This window comes from Tympanuchus pallidicinctus, unplaced genomic scaffold, assembly GCF_026119805.1.
Source record: "Tympanuchus pallidicinctus isolate F22 unplaced genomic scaffold, pur_lepc_1.0 scaffold3, whole genome shotgun sequence".
NCBI lineage: Eukaryota > Metazoa > Chordata > Aves > Galliformes > Phasianidae > Tympanuchus > Tympanuchus pallidicinctus.
In genome coordinates, this window is record NW_026294747.1 from 37,127,728 (window position 1) to 37,152,702 (window position 24,975).

At 51.9% G+C, this 24,975-nt stretch overlaps 3 protein-coding genes across 5 annotated transcripts in view; 1 reads left to right on the plus strand and 2 right to left on the minus strand.

Moving 5' to 3' along the window:
• Positions 1-4,159: 4,159 nt before the first annotated feature.
• ISCA2 (iron-sulfur cluster assembly 2) lies at positions 4,160-5,835 on the minus strand. 2 transcript variants are annotated; one of them, XM_052696466.1, is made up of 4 exons: positions 5,755-5,835; positions 5,472-5,643; positions 5,222-5,337; positions 4,160-5,058 (listed from the first exon to the last, which is right to left on the minus strand). In XM_052696466.1, the coding sequence occupies exons 1-4, from the start codon at positions 5,802-5,804 to the stop codon at positions 4,884-4,886; spliced, it is 513 nt and encodes a 170-aa protein (XP_052552426.1). In that variant the 5' UTR covers positions 5,805-5,835; the 3' UTR covers positions 4,160-4,883. The 2 variants fall into 2 exon arrangements, with proteins under 2 accessions (XP_052552426.1, XP_052552427.1); XM_052696467.1 differs by having other exon boundaries at positions 5,472-5,640; positions 5,755-5,828.
• Positions 5,836-9,159: 3,324 nt separating this feature from the next.
• Positions 9,160-11,419, plus strand: NPC2 (NPC intracellular cholesterol transporter 2). Its single transcript, XM_052696468.1, has 4 exons — positions 9,160-9,300; positions 9,398-9,505; positions 9,859-10,031; positions 10,608-11,419. Exons 1-4 carry the CDS (start codon positions 9,222-9,224, stop codon positions 10,692-10,694), a joined length of 447 nt encoding a protein of 148 aa, XP_052552428.1. The 5' UTR covers positions 9,160-9,221; the 3' UTR covers positions 10,695-11,419.
• A 579-nt stretch (positions 11,420-11,998) lies between these two features.
• The window catches only part of LTBP2 (latent transforming growth factor beta binding protein 2), a 59,314-nt gene continuing 46,337 nt past the window's right edge, over positions 11,999-24,975 (minus strand). The window contains exons 16-35 of one of the 2 annotated variants that reach the window (XM_052696446.1): positions 24,344-24,469; positions 23,961-24,089; positions 23,550-23,669; positions 22,561-22,680; positions 22,279-22,401; positions 22,025-22,150; positions 20,378-20,500; positions 19,975-20,100; positions 19,755-19,877; positions 19,444-19,575; positions 18,558-18,683; positions 17,822-17,965; positions 17,388-17,579; positions 17,196-17,276; positions 16,890-17,018; positions 16,547-16,687; positions 16,220-16,387; positions 15,437-15,712; positions 15,074-15,223; positions 11,999-12,873 (exon numbers count right to left, since the gene is read on the minus strand). In XM_052696446.1, coding sequence (XP_052552406.1) covers positions 12,707-12,873; positions 15,074-15,223; positions 15,437-15,712; positions 16,220-16,387; positions 16,547-16,687; positions 16,890-17,018; positions 17,196-17,276; positions 17,388-17,579; positions 17,822-17,965; positions 18,558-18,683; positions 19,444-19,575; positions 19,755-19,877; positions 19,975-20,100; positions 20,378-20,500; positions 22,025-22,150; positions 22,279-22,401; positions 22,561-22,680; positions 23,550-23,669; positions 23,961-24,089; positions 24,344-24,469 — 2,822 coding nt within the window. In that variant the 3' untranslated portion in view covers positions 11,999-12,706. The remainder of the gene's footprint in view (positions 12,874-15,073; positions 15,224-15,436; positions 15,713-16,219; positions 16,388-16,546; positions 16,688-16,889; positions 17,019-17,195; positions 17,277-17,387; positions 17,580-17,821; positions 17,966-18,557; positions 18,684-19,443; positions 19,576-19,754; positions 19,878-19,974; positions 20,101-20,377; positions 20,501-22,024; positions 22,151-22,278; positions 22,402-22,560; positions 22,681-23,549; positions 23,670-23,960; positions 24,090-24,343; positions 24,470-24,975) is intronic. The other variant, XM_052696447.1, reaches the window with a different exon arrangement.

The following is a 24,975-nucleotide window of genomic DNA, read 5'->3' on the forward strand; positions in this document are numbered from 1 at the left end:
TCATCACCCCACCCCCATGGTCAGAAATTGAGACCCACAGATAGAGCTGGAGATAATGGCAGGTTGCCATGGAAATGTGCATTTAGTCTCACTGTTTCCATGGCAACTGAAAGACATACCATTCTGTTCCTCTGAAGGATGCCAAAGGTAAATGAGCACTGATTAAAACAGGGGCACAAACTTGGGCTCTAATCAACCACAAAGAGTAGGGCCATAAACTCTTATTGCTCAAGCAGGAAATATTAAGAGCTTCATAGTGATGGGAAGGCCAGAGGCAGGGAGCCCTGCACACAAACTACTCCCTGCAGAGCCAGGAATTACAGCCCTGCTGTATTGGCCCAGCTCAATGCCATGCCCAGCTTCAGCTGCCTAACTATGGTCTTTCTGTTTGTAGTGGGATGCTAAAACCACCCCAAATCCATGGTCTGCCAGGCTGCTTCCTGGCTGGATATCTGCACAAATCAAAGCCAGTAACAATCTAATCCTGGAAGTCAAGCAGAGCAAGCATACTTCTCAGAATCCAGCAAGAGCCAAACCACACCATTAATCCTATGTGCCTAGCCCCTGATGGTGCTTGATTCAAAGACTCATCCTCTTCTAAAACAAAACAAAACCAAAAAACAACAGCAATAAAAAGATTACTCAAATGGAAGCTGTGTCTCCTTGAATCCTGGTCCTTCTTCCATGCTGGCTGACATTCAAATCAAATAAGCCATTAGGCAAAGTAACCCCTTTCTCTACTGCCAATCCATCAAGGAGCTGTTGATCTGGCCTGTTCCAGAGGACAGTGGATATCCTGAGAGCCCCTGCTGGTGTGCGTGGAAGAACAGACAGAGAATGAGGCATCAGAATGTCGCGTATCCTATTACACACAGCTAATGAACCCAACTGCTGCATTTGCGAATGGAAGCAGCATGCAGTTCAGTCCTCAAGCACACGATGTAACAACACAGCCTGGGAATACGGAGAGCTTGCCCTCAATTTAGAGAACTCCTCTGGCCAATCCCAACTAAGGGTGTGAATAGGGGGTTTATACCACTCCAGTTTCTACTCCGTGCTGCCAGTGGATGTTCAGAATGCTTGCAAAGCTGAAGGCAGTTGTGATACAAAAGTATTGCCTTCATAGCGTGGGACACAGACAAGAGAAGACTTCTGCTTGCCTGTCAGTGCCTTGGAGTGAATCCTCCGCCATGCACTGGATTCAGGCACATCCTAAGAAAGCAGGAAATTATACTACCGTGTGGAGGAAGCAGAAGCCCAATGGGGTGCCTCTGAGAGGGAACTGGCTCTTCTGCCCTAGCCATCTTCCTGACTCATCCCACAGGTCAGTACAGATGTAGAATATTACAAGGAAGACTTGAATTTAGTTAAATTTTACACAAGAATACGTGGGAGTTGTTCTCTTAATACCGGCCCTTGGCTGATTGTCTAGGTGCCACCCAGCCCAAATGCTCTGTTTAGCAAGCAATACCTACAGCAGCCCACTCAAAGCAAGCACCGTATCGCCACGCGTATCCCTAAAGCACTATTTCTCCACCTCTCTCTGGAAGAGGTGCAAGTTGCCCCAGTTAATAAGTGGTAGAAGCTATCAAGTTTTAAGAATGGAGTTGGAATGCTGTTCTTAGAACATGCTGGTTATCTTCCAAGTCCCTGGAGAGCCAAAAAGCCCTGACCAAAGCAAGGATTTCTATGACATCTGTCTCTATCCACCTGTCACTGGCACTGATGATTGTGCCCTTTCCCTTGAAGTTTTATCTTAACATAGGTTTCCATAAATATCTTTCTTGATCATTCCTTGTCAGGTGGGTGAACCGAGAGAATCCTTCATGTGGGAGCAGAGAAAAGATTTTCCACTGCATCTTCTCATTTGCAATGAATTTGAATTTGCCAGCATCTTCAGCTCCACACCGCTGTCCTAATCTCACAGTTTCAGTACAAGGGCTGCAACACATTCCCACATTACAGGCACCACACAGATGTGCCAAAGCAGTCCCTCACTCTCCAGGCAGAACTCTAATCCTCTGCATCCTTTACTTTGTACAGTGGTGAAATCTTCCCCCCACTAAGAGTAGCCCATGTACAAACCTTAACTTTTTTTTTATTTTTAATTTCTGCCAGAGCCAGAATCCAGCCTTTATTGCCTATATAGGCAAAATTCACCAAGGTCACCTTAATTCCAATTCTGCAATATGACCCCCTTGCCACCTTCCTAGACACAGAAGTTTCCAATTTATAATGTACTGCCATGGGTTTCTTTCAGATATACTTTTTTAAGACAACATGGTTATAGAAATAACAAAGCCTTTAGCATCCATTCCATACTGGGTACAGTAAGACTAGTAGTTTTGGCCAGTAGATTTTAGCTGCTGACAGGAAGCAGAACTAGCAGGTCAAGCGCAATGCACTGTACAGATGAAGCCTCTCCAGCTTTGAGCAATTTCTCTGACATAAAGACTACGAGTCTGGAGTTAAGACAAAATCAGCTCTAGCCTGCCTCCAAAGATACTTTTGTTCTTGCATAGGTCCTGCAAGGAGCACATTCAACCTTACTCAAGCTGCAAGTCTTGTCCAGAACAGCCAATCCTAAAGAGTAAGGGGTCCACCTAGTGCAGTTACAGCAGTACTACCAAAAGTGCAGACAGCAAGGCATGCATGCAAGCTTCCCCTGAGCCCAGCAACAGGCTGCTGGTGACACTGGTACGAACACAACATTTCATTTATGGTTGGACCGGATAATCTTGGAGATCTTTTCCAACCTTGGTGATTCTATGATTCACCCTTCATACAGTCCCTGCAAAGAAGGAGGCAAGTTATCTGAAAGTGGTTGCACTCCATGCAGACAGCACTCACTTGATTTACTTGAACAGTGGAGAGTGGGCAAGTGGCACCTGGTTAGGTTCTGTAGACAGAGCCTGTACACATTTACTAAGTACAGTAAGCCAGGTGGAATACTTACAGGGGCTAAAGAAAGGTTTTCATTTACAAAAACAAAAACCAACCCTTGCTATTTGCTGGTTTCCTCTTTTCCCTTCACTACTCCTGCACTTACATTTCCCATTGAAAAGTGCCAGAAGAGACTTGACCAAGGTCCAATCGTATGAAACAGACCAAGAGCTAGATTACACACCTTCTACTTCAGAAAGCAATTTTTCATTGCTCTGCTATCCCACCTGAAAAAATATATATATCTAATGTCTTCTACCTACACATGCTTTTAGGTCTTCTATCTTTTGAAGGCATTTTTGGCAGACATTCAATTCAAGACCTAGGAGATTGCGGTATCCTGCAGGGATTTAGGCAAGTCTTTTCATCATATCCTTTGGCTCACTACAGCACTACATCCAGCTCTGTTTGATAGGGACATAAGCATGTTGACTGCAGGGAACAAATCAAAAGCACCAGACCAAAGGAACTGCTGCTCTAAAACCCACCCGTATTCCTCAAGTGACAAAACTGCATAGTTTATGGATGAAGCTAACATTGTCTGGCTATAAACTAAGCATGAGAAATCAGCAGGCAGACACAAAGTATACGTATGTGCTGCTGACTAGCTTAGAAAGGAATTCTGTAAGCTTAACAACAAGAAGAATGCCTATGGCATTGGGTCATCAAAACCTCATGGCTTGCTTTAAGCAGTTCCCCTGAAACCAAAGTCAAGCAGTCCTCCCAGACTCACGAGAATGATTCAAGTCTTCGACAATTTGGTTTTGATCAGATAAAACACAAGAGAGGGAACAAAAATAGTTGTTCCACTTCTCACCCAGAAGCAGTGAATCACGTGATTTAAAGATTTAAAAGAAGCACATGATTTAAAAGACATTCAGTGGCAGATAAAAAGATACAGAAAACTAATCAAAATGTTGTTATCTTGGAAACCTCTATTTTTCCCTTTTTTTTTTTTTTTTTTTTTAAATTTCAGAAAGGAAAAGAGTTGTTTAACTCTTTCATAACACCAGACAGGATAAATGGTGAGGCAAATTATTCTTAGTTAAGTCACAGTGACTTAAGGTCACTCATCAATATTCCAGAACTTCTTTGCCTTTGTCACCTAAACTTCCTTTCCTGTTAGGAAGACAGTGGATTCACTACGAAACTTAAGAGATTGTATGATATAAAAAGCCAAGACATGTTTAGGAACAACCTAAAACAGCACTGGGGATAGAAGGCTGTGTATTTTATTTATATACATATGCACACACCACTTTTTTTTTTTTTTCTAAAATAAAACAAATAGCTATTAATTCCTCCTACCTCAGTCTTTGAGCTTCACTTACTTTGAACATGTCAAAACTTTCATCCCAGGGACTGAGAGCAAAACTACTATGGGCTCCTGGGACTGAGACCAGCTTGAAAAAGCTAAGTGTCCAAAAAAGCCCACAGAACATTGAACAGCCAGCAACACTGGTAGGTATAAATCCAATTCAGATGAAAAAAAATTGGTAAACAGTCCTAGCTGGAATGAACCCAGATTCCACCCACCAGAAATGCATGAGTAATACCAAACAACCTCAAATACATATGTTTTTTTTTTTTTAGTAAGAACTCTCAATAAACACACACATATATACAGCCATCTCTTGTAGAGACAAACGGTTCCACATTCTGGAGAAGGCAGGGTGAGTCTGCGCCACTGAGCAGGTGATTCACAAAGCACTGAAGATGCTTCTGTTTGCGTGATTATGGCTACTTCATATTTCTGAGAGGAAGGCCAAAAAGTCTTGGAAACAGGCTCAGTTCAGACACATACAGCTGGTGTCATCTGTAACTGCTGTGTTACAGGGTTAGGAATAGATGAGAAGGATCAACAGGGAAAAGATCAAACAAAACCCTCTGAAGACTGCCAGGGAACATCTGCAGCCAGCAATCATCCATAAGAAGTCCAATCAGAATTTGACAGAAAAGGAAGTCCCACAGGAGCATCCCTTCTCTGCCTGAGGATTGCTCACCACCTGGAATGAGCTGCGAATCAGCTCCTGGCTGAAGTCTACCATGGAACCTTTCACAAAGGCCAGGCTGTCCACATCCACAACTACACGAGCACCGCCTTGTTCAAAAACCCTGCAGAAAAGCAGCATATTTAAACATCAGTTGTGCTACAGATACAACCAAGAAGCGCAGCCTGAGCACCTCCCTCATCTTGCATTCTTTGTCCTTCCAAGATTTTGTACTACACACACATCCATCTTGTCCCCTTTGTACAGAACAGCCCCTCTGTCCTTGCCTGTCATCAGGATTTATAACCGTGTCCAAAGAAAACTTGTACTGGAACCCCGAGCAACCACCTCCTTCCACCTGCAGCCTGAGAAACTCTGATCCTTCTGCAATCTCCAGCAGCCTCTACAAAACAGAAAAGATTAAAAACAAACAAACAAAGGCTCAAACCATGTTGAACGAACAGGCAAATGCTGCAACACCTCCGCTGTGCACTCGCGGCAGGCCGGACGCTTCGGGAAGCCCTCTTGGGGCCATACCTTCACGCAGCTCTCGCTGAGGTAGACCTGTCCCTCGTTGGAGTCGCTCTCCGTCGGGCCCGGCTGGGAGGAGGACGATGCCCACCGCAGCGAGCGGCCCAGCGCGCAGACAGGGGCCGGCGGGGGGCCGAGCGGCGCTCGTCCTCTGTGCGACGAAGCAGAACACCAACTGCTTCAGGGAGAAGGAGGGGAAGAAAGGGCGAGCCTCAGCGGGGCCACGCCGAGCCCCCGGCCCCGCACTCGCCACCCCCTGTCACAGAGAGAGGCGCTGCCGAGTCGGTACCTGACCCGACCGCCCCGCGCCATCCACCAACAGCGCCTCAGCGCCGCCATCTTGCCTCTCGCTCCCTCCTCAGCGCCCCGCCCCACCCCGCCCGCCCATTGGCTGTCCGGCGCCGTTATTTCCGGCGCGAGGCGCCGTGGCGCGTACCGAGGCGGAAGCGTTCGGTGGGGCGGGTTGTTACGCGACGTGCGGGTGGGTCGGGTGAGCAGTGGCGCCCGCCGGGGTCTGGCTGTGTCCCGACCTGGGCTGCGGGGGAGCGGTGGCCCACGCATAGGGAAGACGTTGACACCGCTGTGTCAGCCCGGTCCTAGGTTTGGGAACGTGCTGTGGCTGAAAGCACGTAACTTGTATTTGTCCTTGAAAGTGTTTGCTTTTGAAAGCAGCAAAGAAAAATATCTTTGTAAATAATACAGCGCTTTTCAGCAGAGTGTGTTTGCGGTGGATTTAGCTGTGAGGGTTATTTGCGCTGAGCAGTACCCTGAGACCCTGACAGGGATCAAGATGTCATTGCAGGGGGAATTACGCAAACAGAAGAACAAACACAGGGCCTGCTCTGAAGGATTTCTTATGATTTTTCCCGATAACTGACTTTTCTGTTTTACTTTCTTTATCAGGGAGGAATCTCTGAGTCTCTAAGCTCAGCGCTCCCTGCGGAGGCCAGTTTTCCTTTGGGTTGGGATTCACGACCCTGGCACTGCAAACACAGATATGCTCAGCTTTCTGCATGTGCCGCAGTTCCGCGCGGCCCCCTCCCGCTCCTCGCGTCTCTGTGAGAACAGGATCCAGCAGGATTGGGCAGATGTGCAGCCTTCATCCCCGCACTGGGTGCGTAAGGCGCAGTTCTCAGACGCAGTCTCCATGGTTTCACCACCGAGCCTGCGTTAGCACCAGCACTTGCCATCTCCCAGGCCCCCTCTGCTCATATCTCCTGCCTCGCATTTCTGCGTGTGTAGGTGTTTAATGATTCTTCAATTAACTCTTCACAGTCAAAGCAGGGAACTCATGCTTAATGAAAGGTTACGTGCATTTTGTTAAAGGTGCTTTTCCTCTTCAAAAACTTGTATCAAGCGCTTTGTGGAGGATGAATCTTCACTCACCTGACCGAGTCCAGAACTTGGCTGCCAGCCTGAAGCTGAGCAGCTCTGCCTCGTTTCTCTCCCTTAAACCTGATCATTTGACATGTGACACTGGTCCGGCCTGTTGCACAAAGGTGTGCCTACAGTTAAAGGGTTGCTTATCATTTACTCACGTGCTTCGGCTGGAGGAATTCCAGGCTGCAATCCTGTTCCCTCACCTCCAGTCAGGTTTGTGGAGAGTCATACAGTGGCATGACAGAGGAAAACCAGTCATCCCAGTAGGAGGGGATCATTTAAAGTCAGCACAGCTCGGGACTTGGTGACTATTAGCTTTCTCACACAGCTGAATCGGAACAAGGCAGTGCCTAGAACAGCTTGACCTCCTTGCAGCACAGTGGAGGCAGAGGAAGTACTTAAATCCAAGATGACATCTGTTTGACAAAGTTATTGTCCATTAAGCATGTAGTAGGCAGCTCCATACAGAGATTTAACAACTGCAGGAAGCAAAAGTATTTTCTTTGGCATAGGCATAGAAATCAAGCACGTGGTGGAGTGCCTGGAGTAGTAAACATGTAGTTAATATTATGTGTATAAATCCTAAAAGGCTCACTCCCACAGTGAATGTGGCTGCCAGGCTGAGGGGGCAGTGCTTTAAAGAAATGCAACCACATGCTTTTGCTTATGTATACCACCTTGCACATGTAAATAAAGACTGGTTTGAGCCGTTTAGTTTTTCTCACTCTTGGATTAACTCTGATAATGTTCACATAAAACCAGGAAAGTATCACAGGTGGGGTCCCAGAGGAGCTGGCGCTCATCCAGTTAGCTGCAAACAGCTGGATCCTCAGATTAGGCGTATTGGAACAGTTGATGCTTTTAAACACATATGGGGGTGTTTTTTGAGTTATTATCAGTGCACCTCTGCATTTGAAGGAATGAATCAAGAGCTCCTGGGAAAAAAAGGGAGAAGGATGGTTCTACTTCTCACACTGCACTGGCTTTTCTCTCTCTTGCAGGATTTATTGTGCTGAGTGCTGGCATTTCATGGCCTCGTGTTGCATCTATATTCACTGCAATCTCTTATTGGATATTTGATGTAGCCTGCTCCCTTAAAAAAAAAAACACTTGTACTTTCTACATGCCCTCAGTTTTACCAGCGTTAGATGTCTGAAATGGTACAAGTATTTTCAAGGCATTTCTGGATGTTGTTGCATTACTTTAGATTGAGAAAATGAGAGAGTTGGCCTCAATCAGAGTTAATTTAGTCTGATTAATAATCCATTGCTCTGGCGAGTGATTCATGTGCTGGACGCAAATGTTCGGAGTAGCCAGGCCATGTAAGGAAGGAGAACAGCTGTTTCTTTGCACCTCTCTATTACCAGTGATCGTTTTTTCTTTCTGCCAGCTATGTAGTCAGGGGGTGTTTTTGTCTCGTCCAGAATTAAAATCCATGTTTTCTCCCTTCCTAGGCTGTGGCTTTGTTGGTCTTGTGGTTCTTGATAACTTGATATAATCTGATTGTACTTTTTTTCCCCCTCCTCATTCTGCACACTTTATGTTTTGGGGAGTTCCTTAAGCTCTCTTTAAGCCTGCTGAACTGACGAGGTCTGCCTGCAAGCTGGGTTCTCTAAGTATTCCGCTTGTTTCTATAGCGTGTGTGTTTAAGGCATTTTATCTCAGGGGAAAACTGGGCTCGTTTGAGTGATTCAGAAACTGATGACAAGAAACCACTGCCATGGCTGTTGAATGTGAGTGTCCCGTGGTGCACTCATTGTGAATGCTGGTGATCTGCAACAAAAGGAGCATGTACTGGCTGAGAGAGCAGGAGAAACTGATGCATGATGATGATGATGTGGATTTTCTCTAGAATACCGTTTCTGTATTCACTGCCACTACAGTGCCTGAAGGTCTGTGTGTTTACCAAGCTGCAAGTGCAGTGCTGTTACAGGAATTTACATTCATTGGGCATAGCTGCTCATCAAGCGGGACTTCAGATTTTTTCCTCGGGTAATGGAGTTGGTGGGATATGTAAGTGCAGAACGCAAGCACCAGTCTCGGATGAACGTATCTTTTCATTTTCTCAGTGAAACGGTGGCTCCAGGATGACCCAGAGGCCCACGGATTGTACCAGCTGTCACAAGGGGCACGTCCCTGACAGCAAGGTCTGCCAGCGGCTGTCTGTTCTGCTGAACGCTGCCTCGGGGAATCTGAGCAGCAGCAGCGCCGCCGCGGAACCGCCTGCCAACCCACCTGCAGCCCACGGCCCGGCCCCGCGGGCGGAGCGGCGCTCAGCTGACCGCCGGCACGGGGCGGGGCGGCCTCGCCGCTCTCATGTGACGCCGCCGCCGCCGCCGCCACCGCCTCCGCAGCGCAGCGCTCTGCCGTGCCGCCATGGTGCCGCCGCCTCTCGTGCTGCTGCTGGCGCTCGCTGCCGCCGCCCTGGCCGAGCCGCTCCGCTTCGTGGACTGCGGTGAGTGTCCCACGAGGCGCGGGGGCCCGGTTCCTTGGCCGAGCGGGAGTTGCCCTCCGGGGTCCTGGCACCGCTAACCCCTCGCTCGTCCTTCTAGGTTCCAAAGACGGAAGCATTCAAGAGGTGAACGTGAGCCCCTGTCCCACGCAGCCCTGCCAGCTCGTCAAAGGGACCTCGTACAGCATCAACGTCACTTTCTCCAGCAGTAAGCATCGGCTCTGTGGGGCCTGGGGTGCTGGTGGGATCCTGTGAGGAGGGATGAGGTGGGCAGAGGGGCTGACAGCGTTAAGTCTGTGCCTTTGTGTCGGGGAATAACTGGGCAGAGTGGCTGGAGGGTGCCACGGAATGGGAAGAGGTAGCCGAGGAGGAGAACTGCTTAGTGTGCTCTCTGCAGCCTTCAGGCAGACTGTCCTCCAGGTACACAATCATAGAATCATAGAATGGCCTGGGTTGAAAAGGACCACAATGATCATCTGGTTTCAATATGTCCAAGGGAGGTCACAAAGTGGAAGTGTTTCCCTGCTCTGGTGCTGCACTCACTCTTCTCATGTCCTGCAGAGATCGAGAGCCAAGGCAGTAAGGCAAAGGTGTATGGCGAGATGCTGCATGTGGACATACCCTTCCCCATCCCCGAGCCTGATGGATGCAAGTCTGGGATCCAGTGCCCCATCCAGAAGGACCACTCATACAGCTACCTGAACAAGCTCCCTGTGAAGAGCGAGTACCCCAGTGTAAGTAAACAGGAACCCCACCTGCGCGTCGCGGCTGCCCTCCTTCCTGGGGCAAACCCACAGCCCGTCTGTAAAGAAGAATGCTTCATCTTGCAGTATGGGGAAGAGATCAGAAGGATCTTCAGCTGCTTCTCACTTCTGCTGTGAGTGGGATTCTGTCCACAGTTCCTGTTTTGGGACAAACACGTCAAAGGAAGCAGCCTGACTCCAGCTGCTGAGAAACTGCTTCAGCTATCCCCGTGTGTGTTCCTTGTGTGCTGTGCCTGCACTGCCAAGGCTCTGCTCCTGGCCAAGCACTCAGATTTGGGGCAGTTGGCTCCAGGTGCCATTCAGCGGGGACGTGCTGGCTGTTTCCTCTGCGCTCTCAGATGGGGGTTCTCAATGTAGCCTGTGGAAGTCTCCGTGTTACACAGCAGTGCCCTCCAGCCACACAATATTGCAGGAGTCACCGCAGGTGGCCCAGCTCCTTCTTCCCACAGGATCACCAGGACCCCTCTGCTTCACAAACGACTGAAGCTGCCTGTTGTCTTTGCTTTGGTCTCTCCTAACTATTCTTACTTCATTGTTCTCTTGCAGATTAAGCTGATAGTGAAATGGGAGTTGGTGGATGACCAGGATCAGATGTTGTTTTGCTGGAAGATACCAGTGCAGATCACCAGCTGAGGAGCTCTGCCATGAGTTGGGCTCGGGGAAGAGAGAAACAGAGAAAATAACACATGCCAAAATCTTTTATATAAGTATTTCTTACTGCTTCCTTCAGAACTCTGCAGCCTCTGGGCAGCCAGTACTTTGTTCCTGCAAGGCCAGCTGTGGGCAGAAGGCTCTCGCCCCTCTCCACGATCCCTCTGGCTTGTTCCCACAGCAGCTCATGGGGGAGCAGTGTCTGCTGCTGTCAGCAAGAGAGACTGAGCATTAGGACATTGTCTTCCACGTGCTCTGTGGAGGCACTTTAGATGTTTGAAACAGAGCTGTCTGTCCTCACAAAGAGATTTCTCTGCAGTGAACCTGGCTAGTTTCTAAGCTGCTACCTGATAACCCCTCAGTGCCTCATGTAGAATGCAGGCTCCATCCACCCTCCTGTGCTTTTTCCGCCCTGCTGTGACTAGGATGCTCCTAGGAACTGCGTTTTCCATCCTTGCATCTGAAGAAGAGGGAAGGAAGCTTTCCTGAGCTGGCAGCAGAGTCTGTCCTGGGCCCCTGCTGGAGCCTGCAGGACTGCAGCTGGGAAAAGTCCTTTTTGTGGATGCAATGCCAGATGGCATTCAGTGTTTCTGCAGGGATAATTCTTTCTCTAACCAATGGTTTGCACTATCAACTAACTTGGAGCTGCTGGGAGCTCCTGAACCTCTTTTTATAACTTTCCTTTTAATAAAGGCTAGACAAAACCAGCTTGCGTTGTCTTCTGGGAGTAGATGGCTGGAGGACAAGCAGAGTGTCTGGGCATCTTCTGGCTGGGTGTAGTCATCCAGCTGTTTTTTTTTGGCTGAAGCTGCAGGTAGTGGCTTGCTGGTCTCAGTGTAGGTGAGTTGTGAGCAACCATGCATCTTTGCTGCTGAATGCTGGAGTGTCTACCTGGCAGCATCACGCTCTGCATCAGCTCTGCTGGTCCTGCACTGTTCTGGAGCAGTACACCTTACGGAGATGGCTGTGCAGAACACATCTTTGCTTACTGCAGTGTGAGACAAAAGCATTCCCAACAGGGGCTCTGGGGTAGGAAAAGCAACTCCTGGACCTGTTCAGGGGTTCCAGCCAGCCACAGGGATTGTTGAACTGCAAGCAAAGGGTGTGTGAAGGAAGCAGGGTATTAACAGCCATATGTGCTGTGTAGCCCCCAGGGGCAGGAGTTGGCTCCAGTTGGGGCAGGTAAGTGGGTATTTGGGCTGGCATGGTTTTCCTCTGTCCCAGGAGTGGGGAGGCTGGTGGTATCCCTTGGCAGAGGGAAGACAAGCACAATTCCGACCCAGCCCCAGTGTCATGAGCCACAGGGCCCAAAATAAATGTTTTATTTAACAACATGAGAGAAGTTTCCAGCAGACTCGGTTAAAAAAAAGTCACCAACTTTACAGAAACTAAGCTGGAACCCTGCCCACTCCCCCCAGCCAGCGCGGGGCACAAAGGCACAGCGCAGGGGTAGGGAGGCGCCTGGGACGGCTGCAGGGTGAGCCGGCTGTGGGACCCCCATCCTCTCCACCACACCTTGAGGTTGGGCAGCAGCTTTAGGGAGCCGGGGTTGCTCCCCCAGGGCTGTGTCCTGGGGCAGGCTGCATGGTGCAGTGAGGCTTGCCGCTAGGTCAGTGCAGCAGTGATGCTCGTCGTGGGGAGGTGAACCCAGTCTCTCTGCAGGGTGCGGGGAGGAGCTGGGGCTGCACGGCAAGAGAAAGTGTCCTGCGAGCCCCCGTGGTATGTGGCACTGCGGCAGGTGCTGGGGGCCGGGCTGGGGAGGGCTCTGCTGTGGCAGAAGCAGGAGCTGGAGGTGAGGATGGGGGTACAGAGGCTGGGAGCTCAGCCCTGGCACTCACAGCCAGGAAAAGGTGGCAGGGGAGTTGTGCGCTTTGGAGGTGAAGGGACCAAGGGTGTAGAAGCAGCCACAGCCCCGGGGACCCTTTTCCACACCACCAGGTCCCGGAGCCGCGTGCCACCAGAGGGGGGTACCCCCCACTGCCACTCCCTTAGAGCTATGCTGCTGCCGGGCTCTGGGCTGTCTGAGGCACACAGTGGTGGGGCTGGGCCAGTGCCACATAGCCTGGCAAGCAGCGGCAGCGGTAGGAGCCTTCTGTGTTCTCACAGGTGCCGCCCTGGCATAGGGGCACTGGGACATCCACATCCTCACACTCATTGATGTCTGCAAGAAGGAAAAGAGGGGGTGAGATGGTGGCACAGCAAGCAGCCCCAGCATGTCCCTGTAGCCCAGGGGAGCCCTCCTTTGTCCAGGCTCCTCAAGCTCGCTTGTGTCCCCCTGGACATCCAGGCTGCCCACTGTGCCCCCCCAGCCTCTGTCACACTGGGTTGCACTTGACTCCTTTGCCTTGATGCTGCATTCAGCACATCTGCAGAACCCCCCAGGTATGGCATCCAGCCACAGGCTGGAGTCCCAGAACAGGCCCTTCCCATGCTCTTCAGCTGGTGACACCCTGGGGGAGCAGAGCAGCTTCTCACTGACAAGTCATGATAGCCTAATATCTGGGAGAAAGGCCACCTCCAGCCTTAGAATATGTCCTTTTCCAGTCTGACAAGGTCAGGAGGCAGATGATGCCGGCCCTGAGAGGCTGATTATCACCTCCAAGACCAGAACACAAAGGAACCTCATGCTATGCAAACAAGGGCTTGTTTTATTAACCTGCAAACTGTGCCAAAGAGCTCATGTGGGAGCCCTGCAGGCAGCCCTGTGCTGCAGCTCTGCTAAATGCAGCAGCCCTGAACCACCCCAAACTGTGGAGAGGCAGCAGTGGGGCTTTGTCACTCTGACCATTGTGCTGAGCCTGAGCCCAAGCCCCTTGACCACAGACTCCAGCCTCGTCAGGGGCACCCAAGGGTGAACAGCAGCAGAGCAGTGTTAGCAGTGCACACAGAGGCCTGGGCTGGGCAGGGACAGAAAGAGCAACAAAAAAAGGCGCCATAAATACATTAACAGGAAACAATGGGGAATGTAAGTCTGGGCCTTATCAGAGGAGCAAACAAAAGCCAGACAATGACGAGCTGGCTGGTGTAGCCAATGCAGGCCTTGTTCCAGCCACCATAAAAATGCTCCTTCTGTCCAGATTCAGTATGGATGTTTCAAGTGTTTAAAGGAGCTCTGGGAGCTCCACATCTCACTTAGCTTGACAGTCAGCTAAGTAAAGCTGCTGCAGCTCATCTGCAAATACTTGGTACTCCAGCACTGAGGAGTCAGAGTTCCCTCTGAGGCAGAGGATCAAGGAGGTCCCTGAGGAATACAGTGCCTCCACAAATAGAGAAGGGGGATCTGGAATTACAGACTGCTCACTCCCACCCACTTAAAGCAGGTTTCTGGATGATTAGGTCACTGCCCTCCTTCCCCCGAAGGATATAGGGGCTGTTAAATAGCTGGAACAGATCTTTTCAGGCCTGATTATGTCAAACAATCTGTTCCCCTTACTGACCCGATAAGCAATCTGTGTGATAAGGGGGGAACAGTGGGTATAACTCTTGGCCAGGATAAGGATTTCAACACGCTCTCACATGACACGCTGAAGTGGACTGAGGAAATATGGGCTAGATGAAACTGCGGCAATTGCACAATAGGTCACTAAGCTGCACCCAAGAGATAATGATGAATTCTTGGCTGTTAAAATGACAGCCATTCAAAATGTTGCCTGTGAAATCGATCCTGACCCCTGCTCCAGCCAGTGCTGTCATCTGTGTGGACAAAGGAAGACTCTTTGTGCTCATAAGACCTATGTGACGCCAAACTGTGAGTGCTCTGATCCCTCGGAGAAGTCAAATTCACTGATGACAAGTGCAAAGCATTGCAGCTGAGGAAAAGCAAACTGTGCACAAATGCAGAAGGGGGAGCAAGAGGCTAGGCAGCTCTGGGGCCACAGGCCACAGGCGTTGTGTGAAGCAGTTGCACTACACTGTCATGCAGAAAGGATGCTGGGGAGTGGAGTAAGTACCCTGTCTAAGGAAAGAGCATCTTCATCTGTTCTGTTGGGTGCCTGGGGCTGGCCTGTGGAGTTGCACTTTTGAAAGAACGGATACAGAGTGGGGATGTAGAGCAGATGATAAGGGAAACTTTAGAGACCTTCACTTGTAGGACAGGCTGGAAAGTCATGGTGAGTTTAGAGGATAGAAAACAGAAGCACAAAACCATCTGTGCGCAGGAGTGCTACACTAAGAAGGCAGTGACCAGCTGTTCCCTGATGCCCCCAGGTGCCGTGACACAACAGTCCCAGCTCCAAGGCCACAAAGCACCCAGGAGAGCAGGGAAGCCTCTGACAACCATCCCAGGCAGCACCACCAGAGAGCGGCAACAGATAAGGGAAGCCTGGGCCACCATGTCGCTAACGGGACTAAAAGCCACTTACCCACACAGGCCATGAGGGTCATGTCCAACTGGTAACCATCGAAGCAGTCACAGGTGTAGCCCTCTGGGACGCGCACGCAACGTCCGTTCTCACAGCCATTGAGGATGCCACATTCCTCAGCCTGCAGCCCCTCAAAGCCCTCGTAAAGACCTGGAGGGTGGCAAGGATATGTCAGAGTGGGAAGACTACTTGTCCGACCACAGAGGGGACATCTGGCATGTGGTGAAATGGTCCTGGTGGGGCTGGGAGAACTGAGAGCATCCAGAAGCATAGCCAGGGAGTTTGCTGGAAGCCTGGAGCACTCCAGCTGGGGTGGATACGGGCTGGGTGAAAAAGCACCTATTTGTGTAACCCAGTACTCACCGGGTTGGCTGGGCAGGTAGCGGGGTGGGGGCCGCCCTGGGCCATGGTGGAAAGGGCTGCCGTGAAACTCGCTGCTCAGTTCTCTCCGAGGGAAAGCCGCATCAGGGTTTCCATACTCTGACTCCAGGTAGTTGTAGTAGGGGCCCATGTCTGGGCTGGGAAGGCCATAGTGGGGATCTTCCAAGCCTGGTCCATACTCATACCTAGGTCTTTCTCGGACTTCAGACCCTCTGTCACTGTCTTCACTGGCTCCATTACAGAGGAAAGCAAAATCAGCTGTGGTGAGAGAAAAGTAGTGTCAAAGCTCAGCAGGGCTGCTATGGCAGCTAGAGGGTGCACCCACAGTGGGCCAGCAAAGACTCAGAAGGCTCAAGATGCAGCTCCATTTTTTGCTGATAGAAACCCATCTTGGAGGAGATCAACTTCTTTTTGGGGAAAGCAAGTCCTTGAGCAATGAGAACCCAAATCCCCAGCGTGCTCCCATCTCAGACTGAGTGCCTCTCCTCTCCTAGACTGAGCAGGCCTGGTGCTTGCAAGACCTGAGGGAAGCAGTATGAAGGATGGAGCAACTCCTCCCTCCATCACCTCAGACCACTTCAAAACAGCTGGAAGGTACATTCTGCCCCATGGTGCTGCCCAGCCCTGGACAGGCAGGTAGCTCATTTGGGCTGGCTTCAGCAACAAGGATGGCAAGTGGAGACCCGGTTGCAGCCACAAAATAGCATGGCATAGCATGGCACGCACAGCTCCCCTGAGAAGTGCTTCCCTCACCACCCTTCTCACCAGAGGACCTGTGTGGACAGAGCGCACAGTTTTGGCCCCAGGCTTCACCAAGGCGGCAGCAGCATTCGGTGTAGGTTGTCTGCTCGCCGTGCAGCAGGTCTTGGCAGATGTAGTCAGAGACAGTTTGCCAGCAGACGTCCAGGTGGATCTCATACTCCTCCAGGGCATCTGCAGGTGACATGAGCAAAGAATGCTGCGGAAATCATTCAGAATAGAGCCACTTGTTGTCCTGGCAGAGATGACTATGCACCCCAGCCCCAGTCCCTCCTGCATCCTCAGGGATGACCCTGCTGCAGGTGGGATGGTCCAAGGCATGCCAGAGCTTACCTGCCCTGCCAGAGAAGTTCACACAGCGGTTGCCAGTGGCATCCAACACAAGTGGGAGGCTGCAAAAGCAGTGGTAGGAGCCGACCGTGTTCAGACACTCGCCATTGATGCAGTACACCTCGTTCTGGCACTCATCCTGATCTGTCCACATGTAGGACGGAACAGTGTCTCAGGCTGGCAGGCAGGGGCAGGAAGGTTCATTTCCTGCCCAAATGCATCCTGCCACCTCTCCCATTCCCTGGAGGATCACAGTTGAACTTCTTGGCCAGATCTGGCCCTGCAAGGACAGCTCTGCTGTATCTCCACTCAGTGGTGGCGTTGCTGCTCTTTGAGGTCATCTTACCTATGCATTCAAGCCTGCCAGCATCATAGAAGTAGCCTGTACGGCAGAAGCACTTGTAGCCTGGCACCGTGTTCAGACACTGTCCATTGCGGCAGAACTCAGAGCCGAAGGTCTCGCACTCATCCATGTCTGAGAGGAGCAGAGAGAGGAGAGAGCACGTCTCAGAGGTTTCTCTGACAGGATGTCAGCATACCGCACCACAACCCCAGGGAGATATTTCTGGGGCTCAATCTCCATGCAGGTCGTTGTACAGTGCCTTCCCTCTTCCCACTGGGAGAAAAGAGAGAAAATGGTGCCTGCTAGTACCTGTGAAGGAGACTTTTCCTGAGAGTGGATCTTCTTGAGGAACATAGCCCTTCCCAAGAGGGCAGATCTCTTGATACTCCACTGGCCAGGAGGCAGATGCCAAGGTGGGAAGAAAGCAAACAGCTCTTTAGCACAACCAACCCACTGGGCAGAGAATGGGCCCCGTTGGGAGTGCTGTGGTCACCGTCCTACCTGTACCCAAGATGGGGCAGGGGAAGGTCTCACAGTTGTCACCCCAGGCTGCCCCCACGGTGCAGCAACACTCCTGCTTCGTCACGTTCTTGGCCAGGACACTGTCACACAGGCGAACGTCACTGATGTGGTAGTAACACTGCTTGCGCTCCATGCTGTCAGAGGGTTGGTCCGTGTGTCCTTCAGGGCCGTCTAGAAAATAGTGGAGCAGGAACAGGATGGAGCCCTTGATGCCGCAGCACAATACCTTCCAGCCACAAGGTCCCAGAGCAGGCCCATCAGTGGCCTTCTCATTTTCACAATCCTTGGCTCTCCCCAGAAGGCGGCTTTCCCATACCTGCACGGAGTCTTACAGCCCAGGCACCTCCTGCAACCTTTTCAGCTCTCCCCACCCCAGCCAGCACCGCCACATCCCTGCCCTAGTTGCTTCTCACCCACGGCTGCCCGTGGCCGGCACTGCCCTGCCTCTGTGTCGTATTCCTCATGGTCGCTGGGGCACAGGCACAGGAACGATCCCTCCACATTTTCACAGAGTGCGGTCCCACACACGGCCACCATCAGCTCACACTCGTTCACATCTGCAGAACAAGGGCAGTGATGGGTAGCAGACCACAGGTGGGAGGTCAGAGCATGCTTGGGAGCCCTGCCTCAGCATGGGCAGGCTCTGTGGGTCTACAGCAGCAGAGCACCCTTTGGTGAGGTTGGAAGTTGCTGGGGGAGAGCTGGAAGCTCTCTTGGCACCGTGGCTTCAAAGCAAAGATGGGAAGAGCTTCCTGCCCTGCTCTCAGGGGATCCAAGCAGCCAGAGCTCCAGCTGCTGTGAGCAACAGCACCACAGGATCAGTTTAGTTTGAGGGGGGTCGAACCTCCATCAGATTAAGGTCTCTATCTAGGCCAACCTCCTGCTCAAAACAGGGTCACGTACGGATCTAACCACGTGTCAAGGGTCTGCTGTGCTAAGGGAACAGCACAGGAGGGTTGTTTTTTTTCCTCCAGAAGGACTCTCCTATCTGTGTCTGAAGTTCTCAATGCATGGATGTAGACCCCACTCATGCTCTGGGAGTCATCACAAAGCAGGGTCACTGCCACACCAGTCATGCATTGGCTGATGGGTCTTCTTCACTACTAATAGAGAGATAACAGGGGACAGGGGTCCCAGAAAGTAACTCACCAACACAATAGTGGCCAGAGGGCGAGCTCTCATAGCCACGGTCACAGAGGCAGCGGAAGGAACCATCCGAGTTCTCACAGAAGCCATGGCTCCCGCACAGCGTCTCATTGGCACACTCATCTATGTCTGCAGCGGCAGGAATTGCAGCAATTACCCTGAGCCTAATCGATACCCTCAGCCCAGCCCCTTCTGCTCTGACCCCGAAGCCTGGAGATCAGGGCAAGCATCACCTTGATGTGAAGGACTGGATATGGCTCATCCCCTGACTATGAGTCTGAGGGTTGGAGGGACAGGAGCAATGACACAACCATAAAGGGCTGAGGATGAGCATCCCACAACCCTCCTGCTGCTGAACTGGGCAGATTTCCCTGCAATGCACAGAGCCCACAGCCCACTGGTCCCACTCACTGGTCCTGAGCAGAACACTGAGCCCAGAAGCAGCTCCTCCTTGCTGCAGGCTTCCCTGAGCTGGGGGAGACAGGGAAACTGCAGAACTCCTCTTGCACTTTTCCTTTTGCCTGATACTGGAGCTGGAAATGCTAAACCCAGCCATGCCTAGTACAGCGTAGCAGAAGCTTTCCCTTCATCCAGTGCTGCCACGCACTGGGAGCTCCAGTCCAGCCCTGAGCCTGGGATGGCTGTAACCTGCCCAGGACTCTCCCCAAGCGGAAGACAGCACAATGTAGTGTCTGTTCCAGATGCCAGGAAGAGATGTCTAGACACAAGCAGGCAGCTCAGCCAAGAAAACAAACTCCCGGCATTATCTGCCTCCCCACTGGCCACACGCTTCCTCCTCCTCCTTCTTCTTCTCTACATCCCTGGCAATGATGTTCCATAGGCATGTTGTCCCTGCCAGGAAGGGGATGGGGACACAGGCTGAACTCACCAATGCAGTCACCCAGGGGTGTCCAGTGGAAGCCAGGCTGGCAACCCATGATACAACGGTAGGAGCCCAGGCTGTTCTGGCACCTCCATGTGCCACAGATGGCATCCCCATATTCTTTACATTCATCCACATCTGCAGGGAGAGCAGCAAAGCGACAGGGATGGTCAACTGGGGTCCTGCTTGCTCAGGGCACAGCCTAGGTCAGGCTCAGTTTGCCAGATCCTCAGCCTTGCTGGTCCTCCTTGCAAGTCACCAGCAAATTTGGGTGCTGGGAAGCTCTCAAGATGATCTCCCCAGCAATGAGCTCTCACCTACACAGTCATCGGTCTCCTGGGAGTGTTTGAACCCATTTTCACACAGACACCTGTAGGAGCCTTCTGTGTTCAGGCACTGGCCTTGTGAGCACCGGGATTTCTCTGTGCATTCATCCACATCTGCAAAATCAGGCCCAAATCATCAAGCTGGATATTGTAGCAAGTGAGGGAGGAAGGTGCAGGACCCGAGCTATGTCCCTACCACCCACCAGCTCACCTTGGCAGTTGACTCCTCCAGCTGAACTGGAGAAGCCAGGTGCACAGATGCAGAAGTAGGATCCATGGCTGTTGAGACACTCGCCATTGGGGCTGCAGATCTCACTGTTTAGGCACTCATTCACATCTGCAATGGGAGCAGAATCAGACTCACCCAGCCCTGAACCACGTGGATCTCCTCTCCACGGTCTCTTACAGGGCTCCAGGTCCCTGACTTTCTTGACATGGAGAGAGAGACCTTCCCTATCCACAGTGATCCTGCATTTGGCTACCATCTTATGGGTGTGCCATGTGTGGTGGCATCACCCGCTTTGGCACAGGCATCCTCCCTGTCAAGAAAGAAGGGGATCCATAGGGAGTATGCATGCCCTAGACCCCGAGGGCTGCAGGTATGGGGTTTGTACCTTGGCACACGGTGCCATTGACGAGCTCGAAGCCAGCCTGGCAGCGGCACTCGTAGGAGCCCAGCGTGTTCCGGCACTCTCCCCCCAGGCACTGAATAGCAAGGTCTGCACACTCGTCCACATCTGCCAAGCAGAAGGGTACAGCACAGAGTGAGGTCCCAAATATTGCCAGCACTGGAGAAGATCCCCATCCATGGCAGCTGTCACACAGCTGTCAGCCCTCAAAGTGGGACTGGGCTGCCATATTGGAGTAATCAAACACAGTGAAAAGTCAGTCCACATCCTTTACCCTCCTCCGATACAGACACAGGGCTATAGTCCCACTGTCCATCTCCTGCTCAGCACTGCATACCACCACCAAGAGGGCAGTGCAGAGCCTTTCTCTGGCCAACTGCATCCGAACAGACTTCAGGAAAGTACCCCAGCATCAGCCATGCATCCCGTGGCTCTGCTTTCCTATTTGCCAGCCTTGCTTTGATGTCCCTCTGGAAAAGTTGGCCAGACTCATGTAGCCCCATCATTCAGGACTGCTCCACTCACCTGTCCCCACATTACAGGCTCTGCAGGTGAGGTTCAAGGGCAGGAGGCAAGTCCCCACATTGAGCCCCATTGCAGCAATGGTTCTCACTGTCATTCTGCTGGGCTGTTACCTAAAGGGATTTTGCTCTCCTTCTCAGAAACCATGTGCAAGGCAGAAAGAAGGTGGTACTTCCCTTTATAGGTGCTGCACAGGCACTGGAAGGCATGCTAGTGGAAGAGGTCCTGCTCTGTTCTTCTCCCCTGCCAGGAGCTAAAGCACTGAGTCTGGCAGCTTTTAAAGGCAAGGAAGGGACCTTCTCTTTGTCTCTGCAGAGCAATGAGCATGCCACAAGCGTAAATGAGCATTACTCTCTAGCATTTGAGGGTAGGAGTACCCAGTTGTTCAGTTTCAAAAGGGTGCAAGTAGCATTTCCTTTGGGAGATGAACCATAACCTAATTTATTTATCACAAAACTATCATGAAACCCTTATCATTTTTCAAATATGAAACCCATATCCACAGACAAGGCCACCAGTGAAGGCAAGAGAACATGCCATACTGCCATTGGGTCAGTGTGATCCAAACAGTATCGAACCCTGATAAGATGCCCTTGTGACATGGCTGAGGCAAGGTGGCTGAGAAGGGCGCACGTGAAGTCTTGGGAAAGAGGAATAGCATGCAAAAATCAGATGGAATGCGACTTTCATTTCACTCTGGGTTCCTCAGACACCTACACAGAAGAGAAGCAGGAGAAGCTTCCCTCTTCTCTCCCACTTCTGAGTTGAACCACACGCAGCTCCTCTCTGCCCATGTTTTCAAGCTTCTATGTATTCCTCCAGCCTTAGCGAACATTCCCCAGGTCACCATTAGTCCAGGAGTCTCATCTATGAGTCCTTCCTTTCATCTCTTTCCTGAGTGAGGAAAATCTCCTTCCTGCTGCCCTAGGCGGCATCCACTTGCAGCCCCCATGCTACCTGCTGACTGGAAAGCTGAAGAGCTGTAGAAGGATCTTGATGTTGAAAAGGTCCCCATGCCCTACCAGCAACCTAGGTATGGCTATGCCTCTCCTCCTCCTGGGTATTTCTTTCCCTTTGACACCCACTCATCTGTCCCAGGGAGAGGGATACCTTCACATGTGCTGCCATCTCTAGAAACGGTGTAGCCAGCATCACAAGCCATGCAGGAGTAGGAGCCCTCGGTGTTGAGGCAGAGTCTGGAGGGACAGGCAGCCTGGGCTGCGCACTCATCAATGTCTGTGTAAGCAAGTGAGGAAGAGTGAGGGCATGAAGAAACCATGACTAAGGGCAGCTGAGCTGAGGGAACTGGCCAACACAGGGTCCAGAGAGTCAGCACTCAGGTAGAAGCAAAAGGTCCCCTGTACCTTCACAACTCTTCCCATCAGGTGCCACCTCATAGCCCCGGTAGCAGGAACATCGGAAGGAGCCATCCAAGTTGATACATTGTCCATGGGCACAGGTTCTCTCCACCAGGCACTCGTCCACATCTGTGTTACACAGCAAAGGGCAACATGGCACAGCAGGATGCTCAGGTCTGTCCCCACCACCCAAGTCAGGAGGGCACTGTGCCAGACAAGCGTGTTGCATGTGCTCCTGGCTCTTTGTAAGGGTAAGAGCGCCTCTCAGAGGCAGTCTGAAATCCTTACCAATGCATCTTCCATTCCTGGGCTGATAGCCCTCTGCACAGCTGACACACCTGTAGGAGCCTGGAGTATTAACACACTTCCCATGGGGACAAAGGCTGGGATCCATGCACTCATTGATATCTGCCAAGAAACACACACCTTGTGGACACCTCTAGGATGCCCCCTGCAGCTGGGTCCTCAGAGTGCTCCTCCAAGACAGGGATGCCCAAAGGGTAGTGAGAGGGATTTGCCAGGGCTCAGGCAATGCTTTTCATATTGTCTCAGGATCCTACACCCACACCTGAGGGCTGACATAATCCAGCAGCAAAACTTGCTGCCAGAGGATGTTGCCAGGGCCAGGAACGTGCATGGGCATGGAAAAGGTTCAGCCAACATCTGCATGGGGCTGCTCTGCCAGGAGACTTTCATAACTATGATTAAGAGGCAGACTCTAGTTCAGGAAGTCCTTAAGGCGTGTGCTTTCTGGAGGCCGTGCGGGGGTAGAGCATTCTGTGCATACCTTGTTTCCCCAGTATTCCTAAAATATACTCCCAATAACTCTGTTGGAGACAAGCTACTGAGGAAGGGGGATCTTTGATAAGGCACAATGTGTATTCATGAGGTCAAATTCTCTGATGGGCCTGGATCATGCCAAGCGAGAGGGATGCTGTGGGGATAGGTGGACTGAGCCATTGTAGCCTGCTCTCGCTGCAGATTATTGGCCAGCAGAGGTGTCTGGTCACAGAGTTAAGCTGGCACAAAAATGCATAGGCATCTCCTTCCAGGATGGGAAGTGAGCACTAGACTGGTCCAAATGCTCTGCGGGGATTGTCCCTGGAGAGGACATTGGGAGAAGTCTCCTTTGGCTGCCCAGGAAAGCTTGTCCCTCTCACAGATAGAGGAAAGGACAGGCATCCATTGGGGAAGTACAGGACTGGCAAACATGGATTGATCCATCATCCACTCCAGAAAGAGCAACCCTGCAGCAAGGTGGACAGCAGAAGCTTCACCTTCACATTGTCCTCGGAGGCCCATGGCGAAGCCCTCCTTGCACTCGCAACGGTAGGAACCAGGGGTGTTGACACATCGCTGTCCTGGGCAGGTAGAGGGCTGCTCACATTCATCCCGATCTGGCAACATAGAAGGAGACAAGTCCTAGCCCTACAATTCTGTGTGATTCTGTGAAGTTCTGAAGCCTTCCCCCTTCAGAGCTGGGTGCAGCAGAAGAGTTGCTCCATCTGCTCAAATCTGCCCAGGGAACACATGCCAGGGCTCTGCTCCAGATCCCATTTATCCCTGACTGCCCCACCTTTGCCATGAAGCAGTGAGCAGTATATGCATGCACACTGAAGAGCACAATGGAGGAAGGATGTGGAGGCCCTAAAGAGGTGGCAGTGCACTGCCAGGTAGGCACCACTTACCCTGACAACTCTGCTTGCTCTCCAAGAAAACCAGAGCGTACCCAGAATAGCAGAGGCATGAATAGGAGCCCATGCTGTTGACACAGTGACCTTTTCCAGCGCAAGGATCTTGCAGACACTCATCTTCATCTGTGCTCAGGCAAGGAGGGAAGACAGATTGTCACCATGAGCAGCTCCTGCTGTCCCCAACCAGCCCCACTGTGCAGTGGCTGGGCAGAAGCTCAGCAGCAGAAATGCCAAAGAACCTTCCTCCAGGAGGACCACAGAGTGTACCTTGCAGGGGTCCCTGAGCAAAAGGAATGGGAAAACTGGCCCCAGCCTCAGAGCTGCTCTGGCCCCACTTGCCCTTCTCACTCTTGGCAGCAGAGGAGGTGCCAACATACCAATGCAGTGCAGACGACTGGGGTGCAGCGTATAGCCTGGGTGGCATGAGCAGCTGTATCCATCTGGGGTGAGCACACACACACCAGCTCCACAGGCAAGGGATGAAGAAGCACAGCCGCTGGCCCCTGGGTGGAGAGAGCATGCGGTTAGGGGCTGCAGTCGCCTGCAGTGCTCACCGCAGCCCCAGCCCCACAGAGGGGTGGAGATGAAGAGGGTGGGAGGCCTTGGAAGATGGGGGTGAGAGCAGGCCACTCCCCTGCTAAGTAGGGTGCAGATGGTAGTGGGTGGCAGTGGGGAGCAAGGAGAGGGCCGCAGCATGGCCTCCCAACCCCAAACAAAAGGCTATTGAGGGAGGCGCATTCCTTAGCAAGGTGCCTCCGCCAGCCCTGCTCCCAAAGGTGCTCCAGCCCCAGGCGGCGGGCTGGGGCTGCACTCCCAGACACTTAGACAACCCTGGAACAACAGCCCTCTTGTTTTCCATGCAGTAAACAAGCCGCCCAGGCAGCCACATGCTGCCCCTTCCACCCAGCTTCCCGGTGACTCAGCTCACGCTGCAGCCACCAGAGCAGGCGTGTGACCCCTGACCGGGCGCTCGCTGCCCAGCGGATGAACAGCTGGAGGAAAGGGCCCT